Below are 22061 nucleotides of genomic sequence, written 5' to 3' on the forward strand. Positions count from 1 at the left end.
CATCATAATCGATGTTTGGCTTAGTTATTACTTCGCACCAATCGACACTAGCCTATTAGATAGTATCACACTAAATCTATGTTGATAATTCTTTTCTTGTTAATTACCTCCTTGGTCCGGCAAGTAGTAACAAGGCGAGTTCTAACGTTGGCCACCGTTAAAAAGACTTCTAAACGAAAGAATTATCAATGCATGCAAAATACTAGTCAATAATTGCTTATTTACTATTCGTACTTTGTTAATCGCTCATGGTTCCCACAACCCTAGTTGTGGATTTAGTTACTCATATTGGCAAGAACACAATTCATAATTGTAAATGAAGAAATCATGAACTTACGTAAAGAGAATAATAAACCCATAAATTTTACTTGAATTGCAAAGCCAAAATCTTCAAAACGAACTTGGGAAATCAATAATTGCTAGAGTTGCAAATTAATCTCCAAAGTTACAAAGCAAAAATAGAATAATAGTGTCTAACCCCCAAAAACCGAGGTTTACATGTCCTATTTATAGAAAACAAATCCTAAATAAAAAAGGAAACAAATTAAGGAAAGTTTTGTTCAGGTGCGCGTCTTCAATCCACGAGACCGACTTACGGACCATCGATGGATCTACGGTTCGTAAGTCCCTTCCGTCACTCGGGACTTAGAAAATATTTCAGCTTCCAAAAATCAGCTTCTCTGAAGCAAACGACGGACCAGCAGTATGGACCATAGATCGACCTACGGTCCGTCAATCCCCTCCGTAGCTCCATACTTAGAATCTTCAAAAATCAGGTACTGGAACCCTCGTAGTATCACTCTACGGATCAACAGTACGGTCCGTAGATCAATCTACGGACCGTCAATGGGCATCGTGGTTCCACACTTGGTCAGATTTTCCTGATTTGTCCTCAATACCATTGTAACATCCGGCAATGTGAAATAATTGAAGAGGCTTAGAATTTGAAATTTTCATTTTTGGAAAGGATTTGAAAATCTGGAAAATTTTGGCCAAGTATGGAAAAGGTGAGTTTGTGGCCAACTTTGATCAGTCGTAACTTCTAGCTCATGACGAGTTAGAAGTATTTCCAGTTATGGTTGCATAGCCCTCGGAACGATCTTTCCAACGCCGCCGAGTTTTCTCAATTCCGAGTCCGTATGAGCGAGTTATGACCTTTGAAAGTTGGGCAGTTGACAAGGAAATCCGTCCGGGAATCATTAAGGGCATTTTGGTCTTTTCCCTAGCCTTTTATTTTGGTTTTATAAATGTGTTAGGCTGATCATTTTGATCAGTTTTACCATTTTAAAAGAAGTGAGAGTGAGGGTTTTGAGAGAAGAAGAAGAGAAGAAGAGAAGAAGAGGAGATTAAGCAAGGAGATCATCGTGGATTTTCGTCGGGGGTGATCCCTACCAAGGTATGTGAGCTTTTAGTGTTGGGTGATCCTTTTCCCCACACACCTAGTCCCTTTTATTCATTAAGAAAGGTTTGGTCATGTTGCTAAAGTTGGTTGTTGTTGTTGTGGAATTATTGTGGGTTGTGGAACATGATTGGATTGTGTTTTTGAGTGGTATTCTATTGAATGTTGAGGGATATTATGTTTCTAAGTGTTTGGGACTGGAACCCTTGAGGTTAGAGGATTTAGAGTTGGAGACGTGAGGGAGAAAGTCGGGCAGCTTGCGAGGAGCACGTCCGCGTCGCGGACTTGTTCCCTCTGTGAACAAAATCTTCTCCGCGTCGCGGACAGGACGCGGACTCCACTGTTTTCAGAATTTATGTTCGAAGATTTTCTTTAGTTTGGCTGTCCCAAATCATTCCCAAATCATTCCTAAACACCATGGGGTCCTTCCAAATACCAATCAAGTCCTTGAATCCATAATTAAATTCAAGAAAGTTAGGATCAACTCAAGTGAAGTTAGAAGTCAAGTGGAGTTAGGACCGAGCTTAGAAGTTAAGCAAGTCTTTAAAAGCTTTTCAAGAGTCGTTATTGAACGTCTTAACGTCGTTTCAAGTTTCAAGTTGAGTAAAGAGTTTAAGTAAAGTAAGGAGTAAAGAGTCGAGTCGATTTCTCCAAAGTTATTAGGGAACTATGTACTTCCCAAAGAAGTTCTAAATGTTTTTACATTTAAGTAAGAAAGGAGCCATGTTTTCCAAAGAGCCTTCGGGCTAGTTTTGAGTAATTATCTCATATCAGCAGGAATAATTATGTTTTAAAAACATAAGAGCAAGTACATTTTTGGGAGTAGTATCGAGCACCGAGTTGGGGGAGTGTTCAAAGAACCCACAGCCCCCATAGAACCATGTTAGCCACCATGGGTAGAAAAAGGGTCATGCTTTTTAGATGAACCCTTTTCAGATTTGACTAGTGGATCCATTAGGCAGTTCAGGTCTTATACCTTTGGCCGGGTATAAGATGCTCTGGCAGCGTGAGGTCGATCGCTGTATCATCACTATAGCTCTTATGTGATGGTTGTCGGTTAGAGAAACTCCCACAGCAGTTATTGTATTTTCATACTCAGAGATTATTGTATTTTTATATACATCAGTTCATTGTATTTCTATATACATTTCAGGCTTATTGTATCTTTGTATACACACAGAGTTTATAACATGTTTTAAACAGTCTTTCTTTATATCGCACTTGTTTTAAATTGCCTTATATTGAAAGAAGTCAGTCAGGTTGAGTTGAGTTGAGCCAGGTAAGCTATTCAGTTTCTTCCAGATTTCCTTCTAGCCTTTGTTGCTTAGTTTTCCAGCTTGCATACTCGTACATTCCATGTACTGATGCCAGTTGGCCTGCATCGTTTGATGATGCAGATTCAGGTACCCCGGATCAGCATCCTGCACGTCGTTGATCCAGCTGAGCACTCCAGAGTCAGTGGTGAGCCTCCTTGCATTCCGGAGGACTCAATTATTTTGTGTTCTTAGTTTTTGTTTTATTAGGATGTTGCGGGGTCTGTCCCAACATCCATCTCAGTATTTTAGAGGCTTCATAGACAGACAGTCAGTCAGTTAGTTTTGAGTCTCTCATCTATATATATATGTAAATATTCTATTTTGAGATTCGAGTTGCCTTTATGGCCATATTTTATAAGTTAAGTTGTTTTGTAATATTGCATTGCATTGAGTTATTCTGTTGAGGTTTCCGCTGAGTTAAGAAAGCCAGGCCAAGGGTTCGCTTGGGGCCAGAAATGGTCTCCGGGTGCCGGTCCCGCCCAGGGTGTAGGCTCGGGGCGTGACAACCATGCTTGCTGATCTATGGTCATAACCTACGGTCCGTAGATCACCTCCATAAATGCCCTGTTTCTGCATTTCCATCAGTTGTCTTTAAACTTCCGCGCCTGAACACCTTTCCTGCAAAACATGATAAAAACACATAAAAACCAATATAAAAAGGCCCTAGACACACACAACTTGTAAGTGAAATGTATTAGAAATACCGTAAACTCACGGTATATCAAGAAGCATGTGATGAGGAGGCTTACCTGAACTAGCATATTCAGCCACTTCCACATTCCGAGTAGTCAGGAGTATTCTGCTTCCATTAATACAGTCTGGGAAACATAGTTTTATATCATCCCAAGCTATTATCCAGATTATTATCGAGTTTACTATGATGATGAGTTAAATATTGTTGTAAATCAAGGAAGAATATGTCTTACAAAAGATTACGAGTATGGACCTCGATAGAGCTTCCATAGTTGTCTTGAATGTCCTGTTGAATTTGCTTGGCGGAATTCCCAACAGATTGTTGGCAGTGAGTTATATCAATAAGAGCTAGTGTGGTTATATCTGCAAAATCTCGAGGGATTGAATCCAAATACTCGCAACATCTAAGAAAAAGTCGTTCAAGGTACGGAAAGTGATCACTACTAGCTCTCCAGTACCGAATGTCTAAGTTATCAAGAAACAAGAACTTCAAGTGAGGAAACCCTTCCTCAACTACTTCCCACTCCTCGCCCATGAAGGCATTGTGTGATAGTTTAAGGACCTCGAGTTTGGGTAATTTACCAACAATGCTCAAATCCTTCCATGCCAAAAAGAATTCTCCCCTAAAAGTTAAACTCTTAAGGTTTTGTGGAAAAGCATCCGGAGAAGGTAAGAGTAAAGTTGGAAGTGCAATTCCCATGAAATCAGTCTCTTCGTGCCATGTTTCCATCTGAAACCTCAGAGGATCTTGCAGAGTAGAACTTGAAGGTGCAGTGTTTTTTAGAAAGCAAGAAACAAATGGATAATAAATACTAAATGCCAATTTCTCGAGCTGATATAAGTAGCGAAAATCATACAGGTCCTTGTGATTGTGAAACTCATCTAGGACGCCAAATACTTCCAACTTCTTTAAATTGGGAAATAGTCTAAAAAAAGACCCTGTACAATACCGAGGATTCAATTGATTGAGGCATTGCAAACTTTTCAAAACCAATCTGTTCTCTGTAGGCTCATGACTCCGCAAGTAATTCCAGCCCATACACAGCTTCCTCAATTGTGGCATCGTCAAAATTTCCGATGGTAATATGAAAGGATAAGCACAATCATTGGGAAATGGAAAGTAAAGTTTAAAAGTTTGCAGATAGCATAGGCTTGATATCGATAGAGGAATGTCTATTATTGATGAGGGAACAGCTTCTTTCGATCCTCGATACTGCTGTAAGCAAGGATTAAAACACAAAGATAGGTATCTCAAATGAATTAGAGAAAGTACTCCACTGGGAAAAATTGGGCATATATTCAAACCAAGATCTAGTACTCTTACTAGCTTGAAAGACAATTCCAGTGTGACGCATTTGAATTCACCCACACCCAACATGATAATAGAATGAGCCTCACTGCTACGATACCAAGCCAATTCTTCCTCCTTATAGATTCTGATCCGACTTCGACTCTTAAAGGAACACTGCATGGATTGTGCACATGAATTTTGATCACTCTTTCCTCTGATAACATTCACAAAATTCATGTTTCGAGCTTCCCTCAAACAGAGTTCACGGGTCACATCATGCATTCCACATATCTGTGTTTCCCCATCAAAACTCAAATTGTGGATATAAATTAGACTTCTATCTACAAGTTCGTTTATACATGTTTCTGCCACCTCTTCTATGCTTTTTCCCTCTTCTTCATTCAAAAACCCCTCTACGGCCCATAACTCAACAAGTTTATTTACATAAATCCGTTCATCCTCTGCGAAAATTGCAAAATACAGAAAACACGGTTTTAGGTGAGAAGGCAAGTGATGGTAACTCAAAGCCAACACTCTCATGCATTTTGCTTCAAGATCTGTGCTTACCACCGAACTTACATTCTCCGCAACATTTTGCCACTCATCCAATGTTTTACTGATTTTGGAGAGAAGTCCAGCAATCACAGTAATTGCTAGAGGTAACCCTCCACATTTTAATGCAATTTGTTTCCCAATATTTTCAAAGTCAGGAGAATAAGAACCTTCTTTTTCAAAGATCTTTTTCTGTAGTAAATTCCAACTTTCGTCAAAATTCATGAGGCGCATGTGATGAGGAGGCTTACCTGAACTAGCATATTCAGCCACTTCCACATTCCGAGTAGTCAGGAGTATTCTGCTTCCATTAATACAGTCTGGGAAACATAGTTTTATATCATCCCAAGCTTCTGTAGTCCATATGTCATCAATGACTACCAAGTATCTCCTGCCTTTCAGATGCTTTTGGAGTCGGTCCGCTAGCTGATCATCAGGTTCATCACTTATCGAAGAAAGAAGGCCTTGGAGTACATTTCTCACACAATACTCTTGTGAAACAGTTGCTTTTGCACGAATATCAAATCGAGACATAATGTAAGGATCACTATAGAGTTTTGTAGCCAAAGTTGTTTTCCCGATACCTCCCATCCCTACGATTGAGACAACTTCTAGTTCCCTTCCTCCTCTAACAAGTTGATCTAGCATCATCTCAAGTACATTTTCACGGCCAACCATTATATTCTCGGGCTGCTCAACAGCATGTTCAGGTAAACTGACAAGTGAGCTAGTCTGTGGTTTTAGATCTTTCATGCTGTCCGATGTTGCCATCCACTGTTTCATGGTGCAATCAATGTATTCTAGTGCTTGTTCCAAGACGAAAAAAATCTCCCACATAGCCCTGCTTATTTCCTCCAAATTTTGTGCCAAAAAAACATTTCTTGATTCCGAGTCAACCATATCTTCTGTTGTGTATGCTACCTCTACGATTTCAACTTCCAAGATTATTAACCCCTCATGATCGCCCATTATATTGCAGGATTTCTCCAGAATAGCTCTCAAAGATTCGATCTTTTCATAAAACGGTTGCAAATCACATCCAGTAAGTTCCATTGATTGATGTATGGTTCTCATAAGGGAAGTAACAGCAGCATAAGCCATATATCCAAAAAATAGAAATATCTCTCAGTATGAAAATGGACAAATTGCCACAAGTTATGTAATTTTTCAGTTTTTAAGAAAACAGAAAATGCAAAGTTCTTTCTTTTACTAGCTATTTCCAGCACATTTCCAGCTAGGTGCACCAACCTTATCATCACGTAGACAAAAGCAGAGACCAAAGTTAAAAAAAAAGAAGAAAAAATTGTGACCATTCATTATTAGACCCTACACTTATCTATTCATGAATATAAGTATGTTTCTTACATACAAGAGATTGATGATTTTAATTCCATTGAAAGCAACTTCGTAGAATTTTCCAAATCAAAGAGAGAGAAATACTAAGATCCAAGTAGGAATTTCTCTATTCCTAGTTCGATTCAATTAACCAAGCAGAAATATCTCTTAATATACATGAGAAGTTTAGACTCTAAAAGTCAAATCACCAATATATTAATGGCTAACAGACACGAAAAACTGAGAAAATTGTCCAATTTCTTTAAATTGCCCCCTAAATGCCTAAAATGGCCTCTAAAATTGTGAGATTGTACGTACTGCTCCCCCGACTCCCTACAGAGGGTTCCGTAAATGTGTAGCAAAGAAATCGTCTGAAAGTCATATCACCAAATATTAAAGGGCTAACACACACAAAACACTGAGAAAGTCGCCTAATTCCTGTAAATTGGCCCCTAAATACCCAAAATGAACTCTAAAATTGTGAGACTATACGTATTGCTCCACTAACTCCCTATGGAGGGTCCCGTAAAGATTTTACAAAGAAATTATTCGGAAGACATATCGCCAAAATATTCATGGGCTAATACAGACGAACTGAGAAGATAACCTATTTCCTATAAATTAGCCCCTGAATGCCCAAAATGGACTCTAAAAAGTGTGAGACTAACTCCCTACGAAGGGTTCCATATAAGTTGCACAAAAGAAATCGTCCGAAAATCATATCACCAAAATATTTATGGGTTAACACACACGAAAAACTAAGAAAATCACCTAATTCTTTGAAATTGGCCCCTTAATCTCGTAACGAGATTAATTAGAGATGCGCACGCGCGCGCGCACACACACACACACACACACACACACACATATATATATATATATATAAAGAAGAAGCTAGTTGTAGGGCTTGATTGCCATAAAATACTTAGACGATGTGGCTGACGCACATAGTGAATCTCATGAATTGACTCGTGGATCATTGTGATATTGGGCCATGAAACTTAGTCTGAGGGAAAGATTGTTGGGTGTGAGATTGAATTTCCACATTTGAGAAGCTATATATAAGGTGTAGGATCTCTTAAGGGAAAATTTCATATATGACAAACGTATTTAATGAAATAACGCTCTATAGGTATAGTTTAGTAATTACATTCAATGGGTATAGTTTAGTTTGATATGAAGCATTAATTTTGTATATTTTCTTTTAAAAAAATAATTTATACATTTTTTTTTAAATAAATGGATACATGAGTGCTAAATACGGTAATAAAAAATTTACATAATCCCATGATTCAAGCTAATCGTCCAAAATCAAATATTTTTCCAAAAAAGAGTTCTATAGCAATAGAAACACCATAACAACTGGGTTCCTCAAACGACTGAAGCATACGATTAATCAATATTCTTGTATATTCAACGCTAGGTAAGCGTTTCTTTCAAGGAAACTTCATGTTTTGAACGGCAAGAAAGTATACAATTGATTTGTATAGTATATAATTGAAATTTTGGAAAACGGATTATTTTTGTTTTTTCCATTCTAATGGTTCGCAATAATTTAATTTTGTTTATACAAGATTAGATAAATTTTATATTAACAATTCAATTCTAATTTTTTGTTCGAAAAATTGATTGACACAATTTGTATAAATGAAGTGTATATGATTCGACAACAACGGTGTGCTTTAATTTGATAATTTTTGTTGTGTTGTTGTAATTTTATTGTATATATAAGTTATACGATTTGTATATTGTTTAATTGATAATATTGTATATATGTAAGTAATTGTGTAAAATTCTTATACCATGTATAAGTGTAAGTAGTTGTATAAAATTACTAAGTCAATTATATATATGAATTGTATATGATTCGATAAAAAAGGTGTGCTTTAATTTGATAATTTTTGGTGTAACCTAACTGTATATATAATAATGTAAGGTTTGTATATTGTTTAATTCATACTATTGTATATAACTTACAAAATATACAAATATATATATACAATTATGATTTAAGCAGAAAATATACATATACTTCAAGCAATTTTGTATATAACTAACAAAATATACAAATATCTATATACAATTGTGATTTAAGCAAAAAATATATATATACTACATACAATTTTGTATATAACTACCAAAATATACAAATATCTACATACAATTGTATTTTAAGCAAATACCTGATGTTCTTCGTATTTGTCTTGATCTAATGAAGGAGACACAACCTCCTCAGAATCACTATCTTTGGCTTTCCTCTTACTTTCTCCTTCAACAATTTTAATGTCGCTTGCCTTGACATTGTTGATGACTTCTGGAAGTGCAATTGGGTCATTTTTTTCTTGGATCTCAATTCTTCAATAGATTTTTCCTTTAGAATTTGTTTAGATTTTTTCCATAGACCCTGCATTGACTCCAAAATCTTGAGTTAAACCGAGTGAAAATGAANTAATGAAGGAGACACAACCTCCTCAGAATCACTATCTTTGGCTTTCCTCTTACTTTCTCCTTCAACAATTTTAATGTCGCTTGCCTTGACATTGTTGATGACTTCTGGAAGTGCAATTGGGTCATTTTTTTCTTGGATCTCAATTCTTCAATAGATTTTTCCTTTAGAATTTGTTTAGATTTTTTCCATAGACCCTGCATTGACTCCAAAATCTTGAGTTAAACCGAGTGAAAATGAAGGTTGATTATTAAAAACTTTGACATGCAATGACGTACCTCTCGTAATCCTCTTAGATGGAGTCGAATCATCCATTTCATTTTCTATAAAAATGATAACCTAATAAGTAATGAGGGAATTTTGAGAAAAAATTATCCAAACACTAACAAGCACAATACATATACAATTGAATAATGAAAAAAAAAGAAGAGGTTCACCTACGATTTAGGCGGTTACCTGCAAAAAGTAAAACACGATTGGAGGGAGAAAGTGAAATTCAAATTTCAAATTGGAAGTGAAAGAGTTATTTTAGGAGAAAAATAGGAAATGAGGAGAGGAAAGGAGATGAGAGATAAATTTGATTTTGTATAAAATCATATACAAAGGCAGATGAAGGCTTTGTTGATTCGGTATACAAAGAGGTGGTGGGTCTCATTATTAATGGCAATAAAACTGAAACTGTATTTACTGACAGTAAATAAACTATACCCTACCTTCAATGACTAATAACCTAGTAATATTTGCCAACTCGCGTAATTTTTCCATAATGTGTGAGACTTTTTGAAAAAAAAAACTGTGCTAACTTGGTCAAAGTTCACAATATCATACTCTATTTAGAATATCTTTGGGCTAATTTATCCGAACAAAATTAAATAATGCCTAAATCTAAGACCATTAGCCGTTACTTGAAGACAAGACATTCATCATTTGAACTATTGAATTATGGACACAAGTCAAAGAATCTTCCAGCTATTCAAGAAGTGTAATTTATACTTAATAAATATAATGTCATCCTCAATAACTTCAAATAATATCCAATAATCAATGTTAAATTTTGATATTAATAGAAATAGTTAATGAACCCCAAGTTGTATAATTTGATTGTTGGAATAAAAGTCAATCAAAAATTTAATTTTTTTAAGAAGTAATCTTTTTATTGTGATTCAATAATGTAATAACACAAGCATTTATAATAGACATAAATTTGCCACGTCAGCATAAGGTGTTCATGAGTGCGTATATGACAATAGTAAAAGTATTTATTTGGTCTCTTTTTGATAAATTTAAGTATCTAAATTACAATTTGTTTCAAAATTTGAGGGATTATCTAGATATTTAGATAAAATTATTTATATATAATTATCTCTAAACAGGCTCATAAGCCAGTAAATGATACTCTAAACAGGCTCATAAATGATTTTGAAATCATAGATCTTTGATTTTTGCAAATCTATATATCGTTTTAGAAAGAAAACAAATTCAATTGGATGATTGAGGCACAAAATAAGAGTACGGGATTGAAGAGAGGAGCGAGATAAAGACATGATAAGAGATGATCTGGCTATCATTATTATCTGAGATGACTTTTTTGTCTTTTATTCGATGTAGACAAACAAATAAATAGGGACATGATTTTCATGATTTTTTTGTTCAATTTCTTTTATGTCTTTTATTAGATGTAGACAAGAAAAGAAAAATCTTTTCATGTGACTTTTTCCTTATTTATTTTTGTTTCATTTTCAATTACTTTGTTAGTATTTAATATCGATTGTTCCTTAATCAAGCTATGTTAAACCTTTTCAACATAATTTTTTTGGTAACTCCTTTCTAATAATTTGTTAAATCTCCTAAACTCTCGTTACTTATTTATGAAATAAAATTACCTTAAAACATTTTACATAAATTTATCTTAAAACTTTTTATCCTATTATATCTTGCTTTAATAGTATTTAATCTATATATATTCAGTGTTTATTTGTTTTCAACAAGTCAAAGAATTTTCTCTACTATATATTCCTACAGTTAGTTACTCTAAAGTAATATTATATATTTGTAAGATTGCACACACCGTTTACGATATAAGTTGATTAATATGTGTTATTTCATAAATTAAAGTATAGCAACATAATATGAAATTTCATAATTGAATTTGAATGAGAAATTAAATAAACATATCCAAATGATAACTTTGTGTATAATATTTTTTTCATGTTCTTCACTAACTTTAACTTTAAAATGTATGGATATATACAGTTACGACAGTTATGACTCCTGCGGCAATGTCAATGCTCTTCAAAGAAAAGAAAAAAATTGACATGATGATAATCGATGTCAATTCATCAGATTTACATTGTTTTGAACTCTTGACACAAGTTGTAACCTTAAATATAATCTCTCTTGGTAAGTATTTATAATTCTATTTTTCACTTCTTGTTATAAATATTGGGTAAAGTCTGTTGTTTCAATTAATACACCACAAAAATATAATTAGCTATAAAATTTATCATTAATCTATTGTCAAGAGACGACATCTATCCATTGTTAATCTTGTTTTTAGTTATAGTTATATGATAAATGATTGTTTCATAACAAAGTTGTTGTCATAACAAATAAAATTCAGTAAATATATGTGTGAAATTAACTATTCTCATAATGTATGATATAATTTAATTTTAATTTTTAACTTCTCAATATAATTATGCAGTTGTATGTGATGAACTCAATAGACTCTTAGCCAAGAACGCTTTGGAAAACGGAGCTTATTTTTGCTTGAAAAAGTCCTTCAACGAGGTAATTGTGAAATACTTATGGCAACTTGTATTGAGAGAAAAAATACAAAGGGAGAAATCGATAAAAGGTTTAGAAGCATATGGCCGAAATCATACGAATGTTGGTGAAATTTATGATAATAATATTGTAAGAGATGAACAACAATTTGGAGAGAAGAATATGAATGTTGATACTAAGGAACATAGCAATAATATCCATAAGGCTGAAAATGATGGTGTATCAACTGGTAAATACAAGTTGAAGAGGAAGAGAGGGAGAAAAGGTATAAAATAGATTAATGAAGGAGAAAGTCGTAGCGGTGTTATTAATAAGACTGGTACACGTAAGAATTGCGCAAAATGGACTGTTGATCTTCATTCCAAATTCACAAAAGCTGTGGAACAACTTGGTCAAGGAAGTAAGTTTACCTCGCTAGTAATTAATTTTGCCTACAATTTGTTTCTATATATATATATATAAACAATGAGAATTCATACTTTTAGCTAACGTTACTTATTTGGGATTACAAAATAGTGATTATTGTATTTACATGTACCTTGACTTGATATAGAAATATTGAAGTAGTGACTAACTCAAAGTTACATCCTTATGGAACATGTAGAATGTTATCCGGCAGACATTGTTGAAGTGATGAATGTGCCTGGTCTTACAAGGAACCAAGTATCCAGTCACTTACAGGTACATCTTTAAAAAATTGAAGTGGTAATATATATCTATCATGTATTTATGTTTGTTTGGTTTGAAGGCAGGGGGGGGGGGGTATTATTTTGCAAAAAAAATATTATTTTTTTAATGAAGTTATTTTCTGATACTCGATTATTAAAAATCTTTAGCTTAGAATGATTTTTCACCGAACACCTTTGAGATGCACTTTTCTACAATGATCTTAATTTTTTTTTTTATCAAAATCATTTATTAGAACAAAATTTTAATTTTACATCATTTCCACTAGTAAATGTTTGGAAATTATTCTCATCTTTAGTCCTCACATTTTTTTTTTTATCAAAACACTCGCTAAGTAAAGAGGATTAGCAACAAGCTTTTATTAAATGCTTAGTTATTTGTTGCTAATTTCTATTTTCTTTTGTTATGTTTATTCAATGAAATAATAATATTGCCAATTCAAAAGATTTTTGTCGTTCATCGAATAGCTACAAAAAATATATTATCAAAAATGACTTGTATCATGCATTTTAAACATACATAAATGACAATGAATTTTAGATAGTAATTATATCCATAGTCCAACTCTCCTTTGAGTTTTTCTTTCTTTCAGAAATGTCGTGAAAACAAATGGAGACCTCGAAAAGAGAGAAAGAAAATTCATCAAGTGATTCTCAACAAAGAAGTAGTTGTAACACATCATTAGAAAGGAAAAAAAGGAGCTGCAAAAAACTTGGAAAAATGCCTTGTCTTCAAACAAATATTCCAAATCAAATCCAAAGAGTCTCAGAGTTCCCACCAGTTAATACCAACATTTTTGCTATTTCAACTCAGCAGCAACTCCATCACCCACAACTTCAGGCTCAACCTCACTACCTAAACCCATCTTTGTCGGACCAAAATGATGTTGGTGGTCAACTACAACAACACAGTCTGTTATTTGGAATGTCGGGTCCAATTATTGGAAGCACTAATTATAGGTCTTCTCTGGCATTTAATAGTGGGGATCATCATGATTACGGCTTGGATAATCATACTCAAAATGGTTATGGCTTGGATCTCAATCCTGCCCATGTAACAACACATTCAGGTAACACAATGAATGGATTGGGAGCAACAAATGCTAATTTCCAACAAGATATTGGTGAACAAAACTTGTTTGATCCAAGCAACATCGTTGCGAATGATATTGAAGGAAGTGATCCAAATGAGTGGAAATATTGGGATGCATTTGTCGATTACGATCATATGGGTGAACTCTTCCAAAATCCTACATCTCCAAGTGCTACCCTACCTAATGAACATGGCAGTAAGTTTATGCTTTTATTTCACTTCCCTTACTACACTTTATATATTTGAAATATTAGTTCGATAGAATTGACTTTTCAGATGGTCATTCAATTATCTCATAAAGTGGTATTCTACATGTGCAGGTGGTAAAGACATCGAGGGTCAAATTTCAAAGAATAGCAAATTTCCTGATGAGTAATCAACATGATGATTTAGTTCTATCAGTGACAAAGTTATTTTCTCAAATTGAAATTGCTATCTTTCATTGTAATTTTCTACAAACTATTTTGTTTCGTATGATTTGAATTGCTTGAACTATTGGAAAGTGAAAGGAATGCTTTATCCAAATTAAGAGAATGTATTTGAAATACTCATTTGAACTTGAAATTGTCTATCTTCCTTTCAAGTTCTTGCTCTCGTAATGTGTCTTGTTGCAATCTTGTTTAATGTAGCTTTTCACTTACCTTTTTTCTCCTCCATTTCTCCAATTGTGCAAAACTCGTAATTTATGATAAATAAATCAGTTTAGACTAAAAAATAAATAAATTGAAGGAGGCTGAGGATATTACCTTGTTTTAGGTAGTGAACTGAAGCTATGAGAGTTGCATAATCCTATCGTATCTATATATAGTTGATGAGCTAATTTACGAGATCTATCATTTTACTGACTCACAGGGTTGATATTATGTGATGGTCTATCGATCCTCTAATTGTTAACATGGATTAACCTATACCTATATTGTTAATTTATGATAATCATAACTTATCGAATGCATTTATGTATCTTCCTGTATTGCAAAAGCTATAATTGGGAAAATATTTTCATCTTTTGATGAGAAATTTCTTAACCTTTACTCATTTCTTCGTTTCCTTATTATGTATTGAATGTTTAAGATTGTAGTATATTATTACATACTTAAATCTTGTTTATGAAATTTTTTAATGATTAATGTTTGGATTATAAATCTCTTGTTTTGCTTATGTATTGAATGATTTTTATTTCTAATGAAGTGAGTCAAATTGTTTCTTTAATTATTCTTGTGTTTTAATATTTCTAAAAGGAGTGACTAATCCTAGGACTTGCTCAGTTACTTTGATTTGAGCTCGAGAGAGTAAAAAAAGAAGAAGAAGAGAGATTGGAAAAGATTAATTAACAAAAACTTGTGGTACTAATTGGGGTATTGATTAACAAATCCTTACTTGATCGCATATGTGTTGTTATGTGTGAAATTTGCCTCTGACTTATAGTTGACTAAATTATATTGCATACGTTCGTGTACATTTTCTCACTTGGAAGAGTGGATTTGGATGTTATTAACCATCACCATCGTTTAGGTAGAAAAAGAAAATAACTAATAGTTGAATGTTTTAATACATAAATGATCAACTAATATGAGACGGAAGGAGTAGCGTAAATGTAAGATTCACTTTTCACCAAGAAAAAATTGTCAACACGCGCTGGGCCCACAAGATAGTGCCACGTAGGCCCAAAAGGGGTAGAAAATTATATATAAAATAAGTTTTTTTTTTGGGGGGGGGGGGTAATAGGACCTTAGTAAAGGTTATGTGTGTCTCAGGGATTTTGGGCATAGGCTGGGGGGTACTTATGCATTTTCCCTTCTTGTTGCAAAGGAAATGTACAAAGAAATAAAGTGTGAAGGGTATTTTGTAAACATACATTTTTTTAATGAAAATTATGCAAGATTTGTTATTTCTAATACATCAAACCAAACAGTGTATAAGAAATAATGCAAGCATAACTAATGCAAGCATTACTAATGCAAGCACTACTAATGCATGTATTACTAATACACCCTATTTTACATTATTCTTATACACTCAGTCAAACGATCCCTAAAATTGTTACTTGAACACATGGATTCATCATCTGAACAATTGAAACAATTAATACTTGTGTGAACCTCTTTTTATTTTGAGTGATGTGTCAGAATCTTTAGCCAACTAAGACTAGCGTTAAATTTTGGTAAGTCTCAAGAAGTGTAATTAATACTTAATAAAATAATCTCATCCTTGAGATTCAAGAACTTGTTTGGTCTGAATAGGTTTTAATCATTAAGATCTAGAACAAAGTCTTAATATTAGTAAGAGGTATTTTTGTGTGAATAGTTTTCTTTGAGGTTCGAGAAATGGAATAGATATGAACTACAAGTTGATATTCGCCATTAGGAAATTCACATGAAAAAGAACGAGGAATTCTCAATGAAAAAAGCGCTCTCTAAATCTGTTTGGTATTTGCCATGAGGTTCTTACCATAATTGAATTTTCCTTTTAGGAAAAGGTAAACACAGTCTCCATATTTGTCTAGTTCTTTTTCTTGTAGGAAAAAAATTATGACTCTATAAATAGATGTTTATTCATTCTAGCTTGGTAGCATTCATATGTAGTCCTAGGGGGCTTTGAGAGTTTTGTGTATTGTGTGAAGCTAGGGGAAGAATGTGTGAAACACAAGTATTACTTTAACACTTGTGTGAACCTCTTTGTATTCCGAGTGAATTGTGTGAGGTCATTCTTCTCTCGATTTTGTACTTTCTTTTATATAGTGATTTTTTCATCTCCTCTTGTGGATGTAGATCAGTTGACCGAACCATGACAAATATTTGTGTCTTTTGGTATATTTCTCGTTTGTCTTATTACTCATCATCTTTTGAGGTTTGCTTTGCTAGCTTCTGCATGATCCCTAATTATTTCAGTCCCAACAAGTGATATTTGTTTTATTTTAAAATATATATACAAGGAAAATGACTGAGTTTTCAAAAAATCGATTAAACTTATGATTTAAGAGAAATCAAATTTCAAAAGAACAAAGTCGCCATTTAATTTTTAGTAAAAGATCAAGAAAAATACAAGATTTTTGAAAAGACTTAAACAGATAAAATCAATTGAAAAAGGGTTCGAGTTCAAATGTACATTCCGAGAAGGTGTTAGGCCCTCGGAATGCCCGCTAACTCGCGGTTGACCGACGATTTGACCAAAATGATTTGACTAATTTTTAAAATTTTAACTTAAGTAAAAGAATTCATTTATTTTAACCAATTATTTTTTAGAATTTAACTAAGTAAAGAACTCGCGACTTTGACTAATTTTGAAAGTTTAATAAAGTAAAAGAACTCATTCATTTTAACTAATTATGAAATTTTAACTAAGTAAAAAAAAATTATTTATTTATTATTTTTTATCAAGGGGAATAACTAAAAGAAAACTTTTAAAGGGAAAACCTCAAGTGTTGCTGGGACTAATAAAATGAAACTAAGCATGGAACATAAATATATAAAAGAAATCTAGTATTATTTATTATTATTATTATTATTATTATTATTTATTGTTGTACAATTATCTTGAAGGGGATGGAACTAAAGGGGAAGTTTTCTAAAGGGGAATAACCTAAGTGTTGACAATACAAAAATTAAAAATAGAAGTTAGGTAATAAGAATATGTATAAAATAACTATTTATGTTTTTTTTTTTAATTAATTAATTTTTTTTTATTTTATATAAAAGCTAAATGGCTATCTTTGGGAACTAATTGAATTCAACCATAAAAATAAATAAAACGTTAGTCAATCAACAAATAGATAAACAAATAAATTAAGAGGGATATATTGAATTTGGGCTTTTGCCCAAATTTTCCAAATCTGCAAAAAAAATAAAAATGAAGTAATAATTCATTTGGGCTTTGGCCCCTTTTCCATCTTCCTTGATCATGATAAACACAAAGTGTGTATTTGAGGTATACGCCATGCATATCGCTAATTCTCAAACTCCCGGATCTGTAATTTTATTTTAACTATGTATCTCTGCGTTTTTTCACGTTTTTTGCCCAGTATATCATATTTTTTGACTGTATATTGGTGTATACAGCAGGTATATCGGTCTGTTTTCAGCTTTTCGGAACCTCAAACTCGGTTTCCAGCCCTGTATTTCAACTCTCCAGACCTGCTGACTCGATAGAAAATATAGTATTGGGCCTGTAGGGCCCAATCCCCGAAATGCAAGAAGAGGGAGCCTTCAAAGACTCGGAAAGAGGCAATTCATGCAACAAACAAAAAAAAAAGACGAGAGGCAAGAATTAGTATCCGAACCAAATAGAACAAACGAGATACAATCTAATCGAACTAAAAGCTATCTAGAAACCGAAAAACCAAGAATACAACCATTTCAATTATTGGGACCCAAAAGCAACAAGTGATCAAAAAAAGGACAAAGCTAAATTAACTTAATGAATGACAAAATAACAAGAAGAACCATATTAGCATACTTAACAGTGGCATGCATACCCTTATGAGCTATAGGATTTAAGGAGGCTATGTAAAAGGGGAGAACAAGAACAAATTAATACATGATTCATCAATCCACAATAATTCAAAAATCGAGAAAAAAAAATGTTGCATAATTATTAACTAAAACACCTCATTCCAAAGTCAAAATTTAATTTTACTAATAGAACCTAATATTGCTATTTTTATTGTGCTAAATGACAGAATGCTATTAAGAGACAATAGCAGGCCAAATCACTTTTTTTTTTTGAGTAGGACTATTAATATTCGAACAATTAAACATGGCAAACATTTTTACTCAACTTGTCATGCTTATACACATATAGGTAAAAACCAACAAAAACATTCATAGCGGCAGACATTGTTGATTACTAACAATAAGACGAGTAAGCTAAACAAACTAGTCATGCGTATTATAGATAATTTCCAAATCACATGACCATGAAAACTAAGAATGGCATGCGCATTATTATTCAAGATGAAGGCAAAATATATTAAACCAAGCATGAATCCTAACCCAGAGCTAGCTCAACACTACCAACAACACAGGACAAACGGGATAAATACATATGAAAACTAAACGCTAAACAACAATCATATCAGGACACCCAACAAATTTCTTCACAACAATAATATGAGAAAGGAGACAAGAAGTCGCTAGGATAGAAACAATGGATAGATAGCATCATGACCGACTTAGCATATCAGTTGACTCGAAACTTTTAGATTCACGTGAATGGCAATCTTAAATAGCAAAGAAGCATAACAAAATGGAAGAAGGCGAGGAGAAGATCGCAAAGGAAGCATTACCTTTCTCCGGGCAGCTACACTGGGACAACGACGAGCAGAGGAATCGGCAACTCCTCCCACACAACCTTTGATTCGGACAACCAACCCAAAAATTTGAACAAACTTCAAATAAAATAATTTTCTTTTCTTCCGATTAAGAGAAAGGTTCAAAAATTCTTAAGGCATATATCTTTTGCAAGGAAAGAACCGGCTCCCTATATCAACTCCTCTTTTCTCACTCTGTCTTCTTTCAAAAGAATTTTCTCCGAAAAAAAATTCCCCTCGTCCCCCATTCAATGAAAAAGAGGATAGTCTTTATAGAGGGGTTCTAGGGTTCCAATCCTTTTGGGGGGAAACCGATAGAATTCGAATTCAAGGGCCCATTTTGATTTCAAATTCAAAAAAAAAATAAAAAATAATAATTTCACCATTAAGGAAAGACACCTTTTCTGAAAATTTTGCTCCATTCCGGAAGAGGAAAGGGAGAATGGACGACTTGGATCGATTCCAACGTCTCTCTTGTGCTACGTGGAGCGATCTCACAGCCGAAAAGGACGAAAACGCGTGATTTGCTGCTGCTGGAACAGTGCTACGTTCTGGGTTTCTGGTATTTGCGAAGAAGAAGGCACTGGTACAGGGGTGGGGTCGGGCACATGGGTTTGATATTTGTGTTATTATATTGTTTGGATATATTGTTGGTATTGTATGTATATGGATTTGGTAGGGATTAGTATTGTTAGTGGGCTGCTGTACGTTATTGTTGGTTGAAGGAATTGGCAAATGTTGATGGGTTTTGTGGGCTGAATGGGTCTGGGAATGGGCTGGAAAATGATGGGGGTGGGTTGGAATTAATTGGTTGGCTAGGAATTATTGTGGTAGGCAATTTAAATTTAAGGCTTAGCCAACTTGATCAAATTTAATAAATTTGGCTAATAATTAAATAAGATGAATTAATATTAATTAATTAACGAGCTTCTTATTTTTAACAAAATAAAATAATTAACTTGATAATAACATAATTGGTTTAAACATGAACTAATTAATTCAAAATCGTAATTATGATTTAAATTAAACTAAGTTAGTAAAATACTTAGCTAANTATCCGAGTTGTGCAAAGAGCATAATATCGAGTTAGAGCATAAAATCACTTACATTCACAATGAAAGAGAACCAAACTTGAACAAGAAAAACACATCATAATATAATTTAATCCCAACTATCTAGGAAATCTACAAGAAAACATAATGTAAACTAATAGAGACGACCATCACAACCGATTTAGATGCTGGAAACTAACACACTAATAAGAATACTTAAACAGAGACATAAAACTGCCAGGAATCAGATGAAACCAAAATAAAAAAGAAAGTTCACCTCTTTCCGACAGCGAACGGGAACCACGAGCTCGAAATGATGCTTCCCCACCAAGAATAGGACTCCGAGGATTCCTAGAATTCTAATGAGCAACAAAGAACAAACGGGAATATGAACTAAACCGAAATCTGGATTCCAAGAAATTATCTTAACTATCTGTATATAAGAGTATTGCCAGAAATTTTAGTGTATTGTTTGTGTCCTAAGGGTTGTTCTCTGTATTTCTACTAAGAACTTGCTTTGTATTTTCGTTCAAACCAAAAAAAGAAAAAACCCTCCTTAACTTGTAGAAGAACAAGGTATTTATAGTGGAGAATTAGGGTTCGAATTTTCGGGGGAAAGGGATAAAAATCAGATTCAAAAGGCCAAATTTAAAATTCAAAACTCCAAAACCTTTCACCCTTCCGGATAAACACCTTTTTTCTTGAGGTTTGACTCATTCCGAAAGGGGAAAGGGGGGAGGACGGGTGCCGTTGTACGCTGCTGTTAGCGTGAAGGATCTGGAATCCTCTATTGAAGAAAAGAGATTTGGGTCGGGTTGTTGTTGGTGTATTGCATGGGTTTGCTGGGAATTGGAGGAAAAAATTTGGGTTGTTGTACGTTATTGTTGATTGAAAGAATTGGCAAATGTTGATGGGTCTTTGTGGGCCGGATTTGGCATTGAGAAATGCCCCAATATGGGTTTAAGGTAAGGTAAGTTAGATTGGAATTAGGAAATAGCTTTATAGATTGCGAATTCGGCCAAACTAATTAAGAATTTAGCCAAAATTGGATAAATACTCGTGAATTCGGCTAAAAACTAAATAAGACAAATTAATATTAATTACTTAACGAGCTTCTTAATCTTAACGAAATAAAATAATTAAATTAATTGTAAATTAATGATTCAAAATTATAACCATAATTTAAACTAAACTAATTTAATAAAATACTTACTAAAATTAAAATCTTTTTGAGACGATTTTTGAAATGTTTATAAAATATGCTAATTATATACGAAATTATATAAAAACATATATATTACTTATAAATCATAAAAATGATAAGATTAATTAAAAGTAACTTGAAAAATATTTTGAGCTTAATAAAAACTAATTATTTCAAATCGTTTGGAATTTAAAAAAGCTCGGTGACTAATTATTATCGGGGAGGGTCAAAATTTGGTGTCAACAATATCAGAGTCAAGTTCAATGGTTCAATGATCCAATGGTTGAACCAGGTCAAAAATAAGTGTTCATCTTGACGAGTTTAGTTCTAACCGTAACATATTTGATAGTAATGAAGAATTTTGTTGGAGAAATATTTTCAAAGATATTTTTGCAGAGGAGATGCAAGTTATTGAAGATTATGTGAAGAACGTGGAGCAAATTTATTTTGTCAGAAATTTAGGCCAATGGAGATATTTGTTTAGAATTTGTCATGAGTTTCTTACCATAATTGGGTTTTTTTCTTTTAGAAAAAGGAAAACACAGTTTCCATATTTGGCTAGTTCTTTTTCTTGTAGGAAAATGTTTATGACTCTAAAATTATATGTGTATTCCTTCTAGCCTAATAGCATTCACAATGTAGTCCTAGGGGGCTTAGAGAGTTTTGTATATTGCGTGTAGCTAGGGGGAGAATGTGTGAGACACAAGTGTTAAAGCAACACTTGTGTAAACCTCTTTGTTTTTACATTGAATTGTGTGGGGTTATTCCTCTCTATATTTTGTACTTTCTTTTATATAGTGAATTGCTCATATCCTCTTTTGGATGTAGGTCGGTTGTTCAAACGACGTTAAATATTTGTGTCTTATGGTATATTTTTTGTTTGTATTATTACTCACGGTCTT

The 22061-nt window shown here is 33.5% G+C and overlaps 1 protein-coding gene and 1 pseudogene across 1 annotated transcript; both read right to left on the minus strand.

Moving 5' to 3' along the window:
- LOC125850947 (putative late blight resistance protein homolog R1A-3) overlaps positions 1 to 22061 on the minus strand; it is a 99530-nt pseudogene that overhangs the window by 49048 nt on the left and 28421 nt on the right.
- LOC125850941 (putative late blight resistance protein homolog R1B-16) lies at positions 3638 to 6485 on the minus strand. Its single transcript, XM_049530764.1, has one exon. It carries the CDS (start codon positions 6350 to 6352, stop codon positions 3638 to 3640), a length of 2715 nt encoding a protein of 904 aa, XP_049386721.1. The 5' UTR covers positions 6353 to 6485.

Source organism: Solanum stenotomum, unplaced genomic scaffold (assembly GCF_019186545.1).
Source record: "Solanum stenotomum isolate F172 unplaced genomic scaffold, ASM1918654v1 scaffold21218, whole genome shotgun sequence".
Classification (NCBI taxonomy): domain Eukaryota; kingdom Viridiplantae; phylum Streptophyta; class Magnoliopsida; order Solanales; family Solanaceae; genus Solanum; species Solanum stenotomum.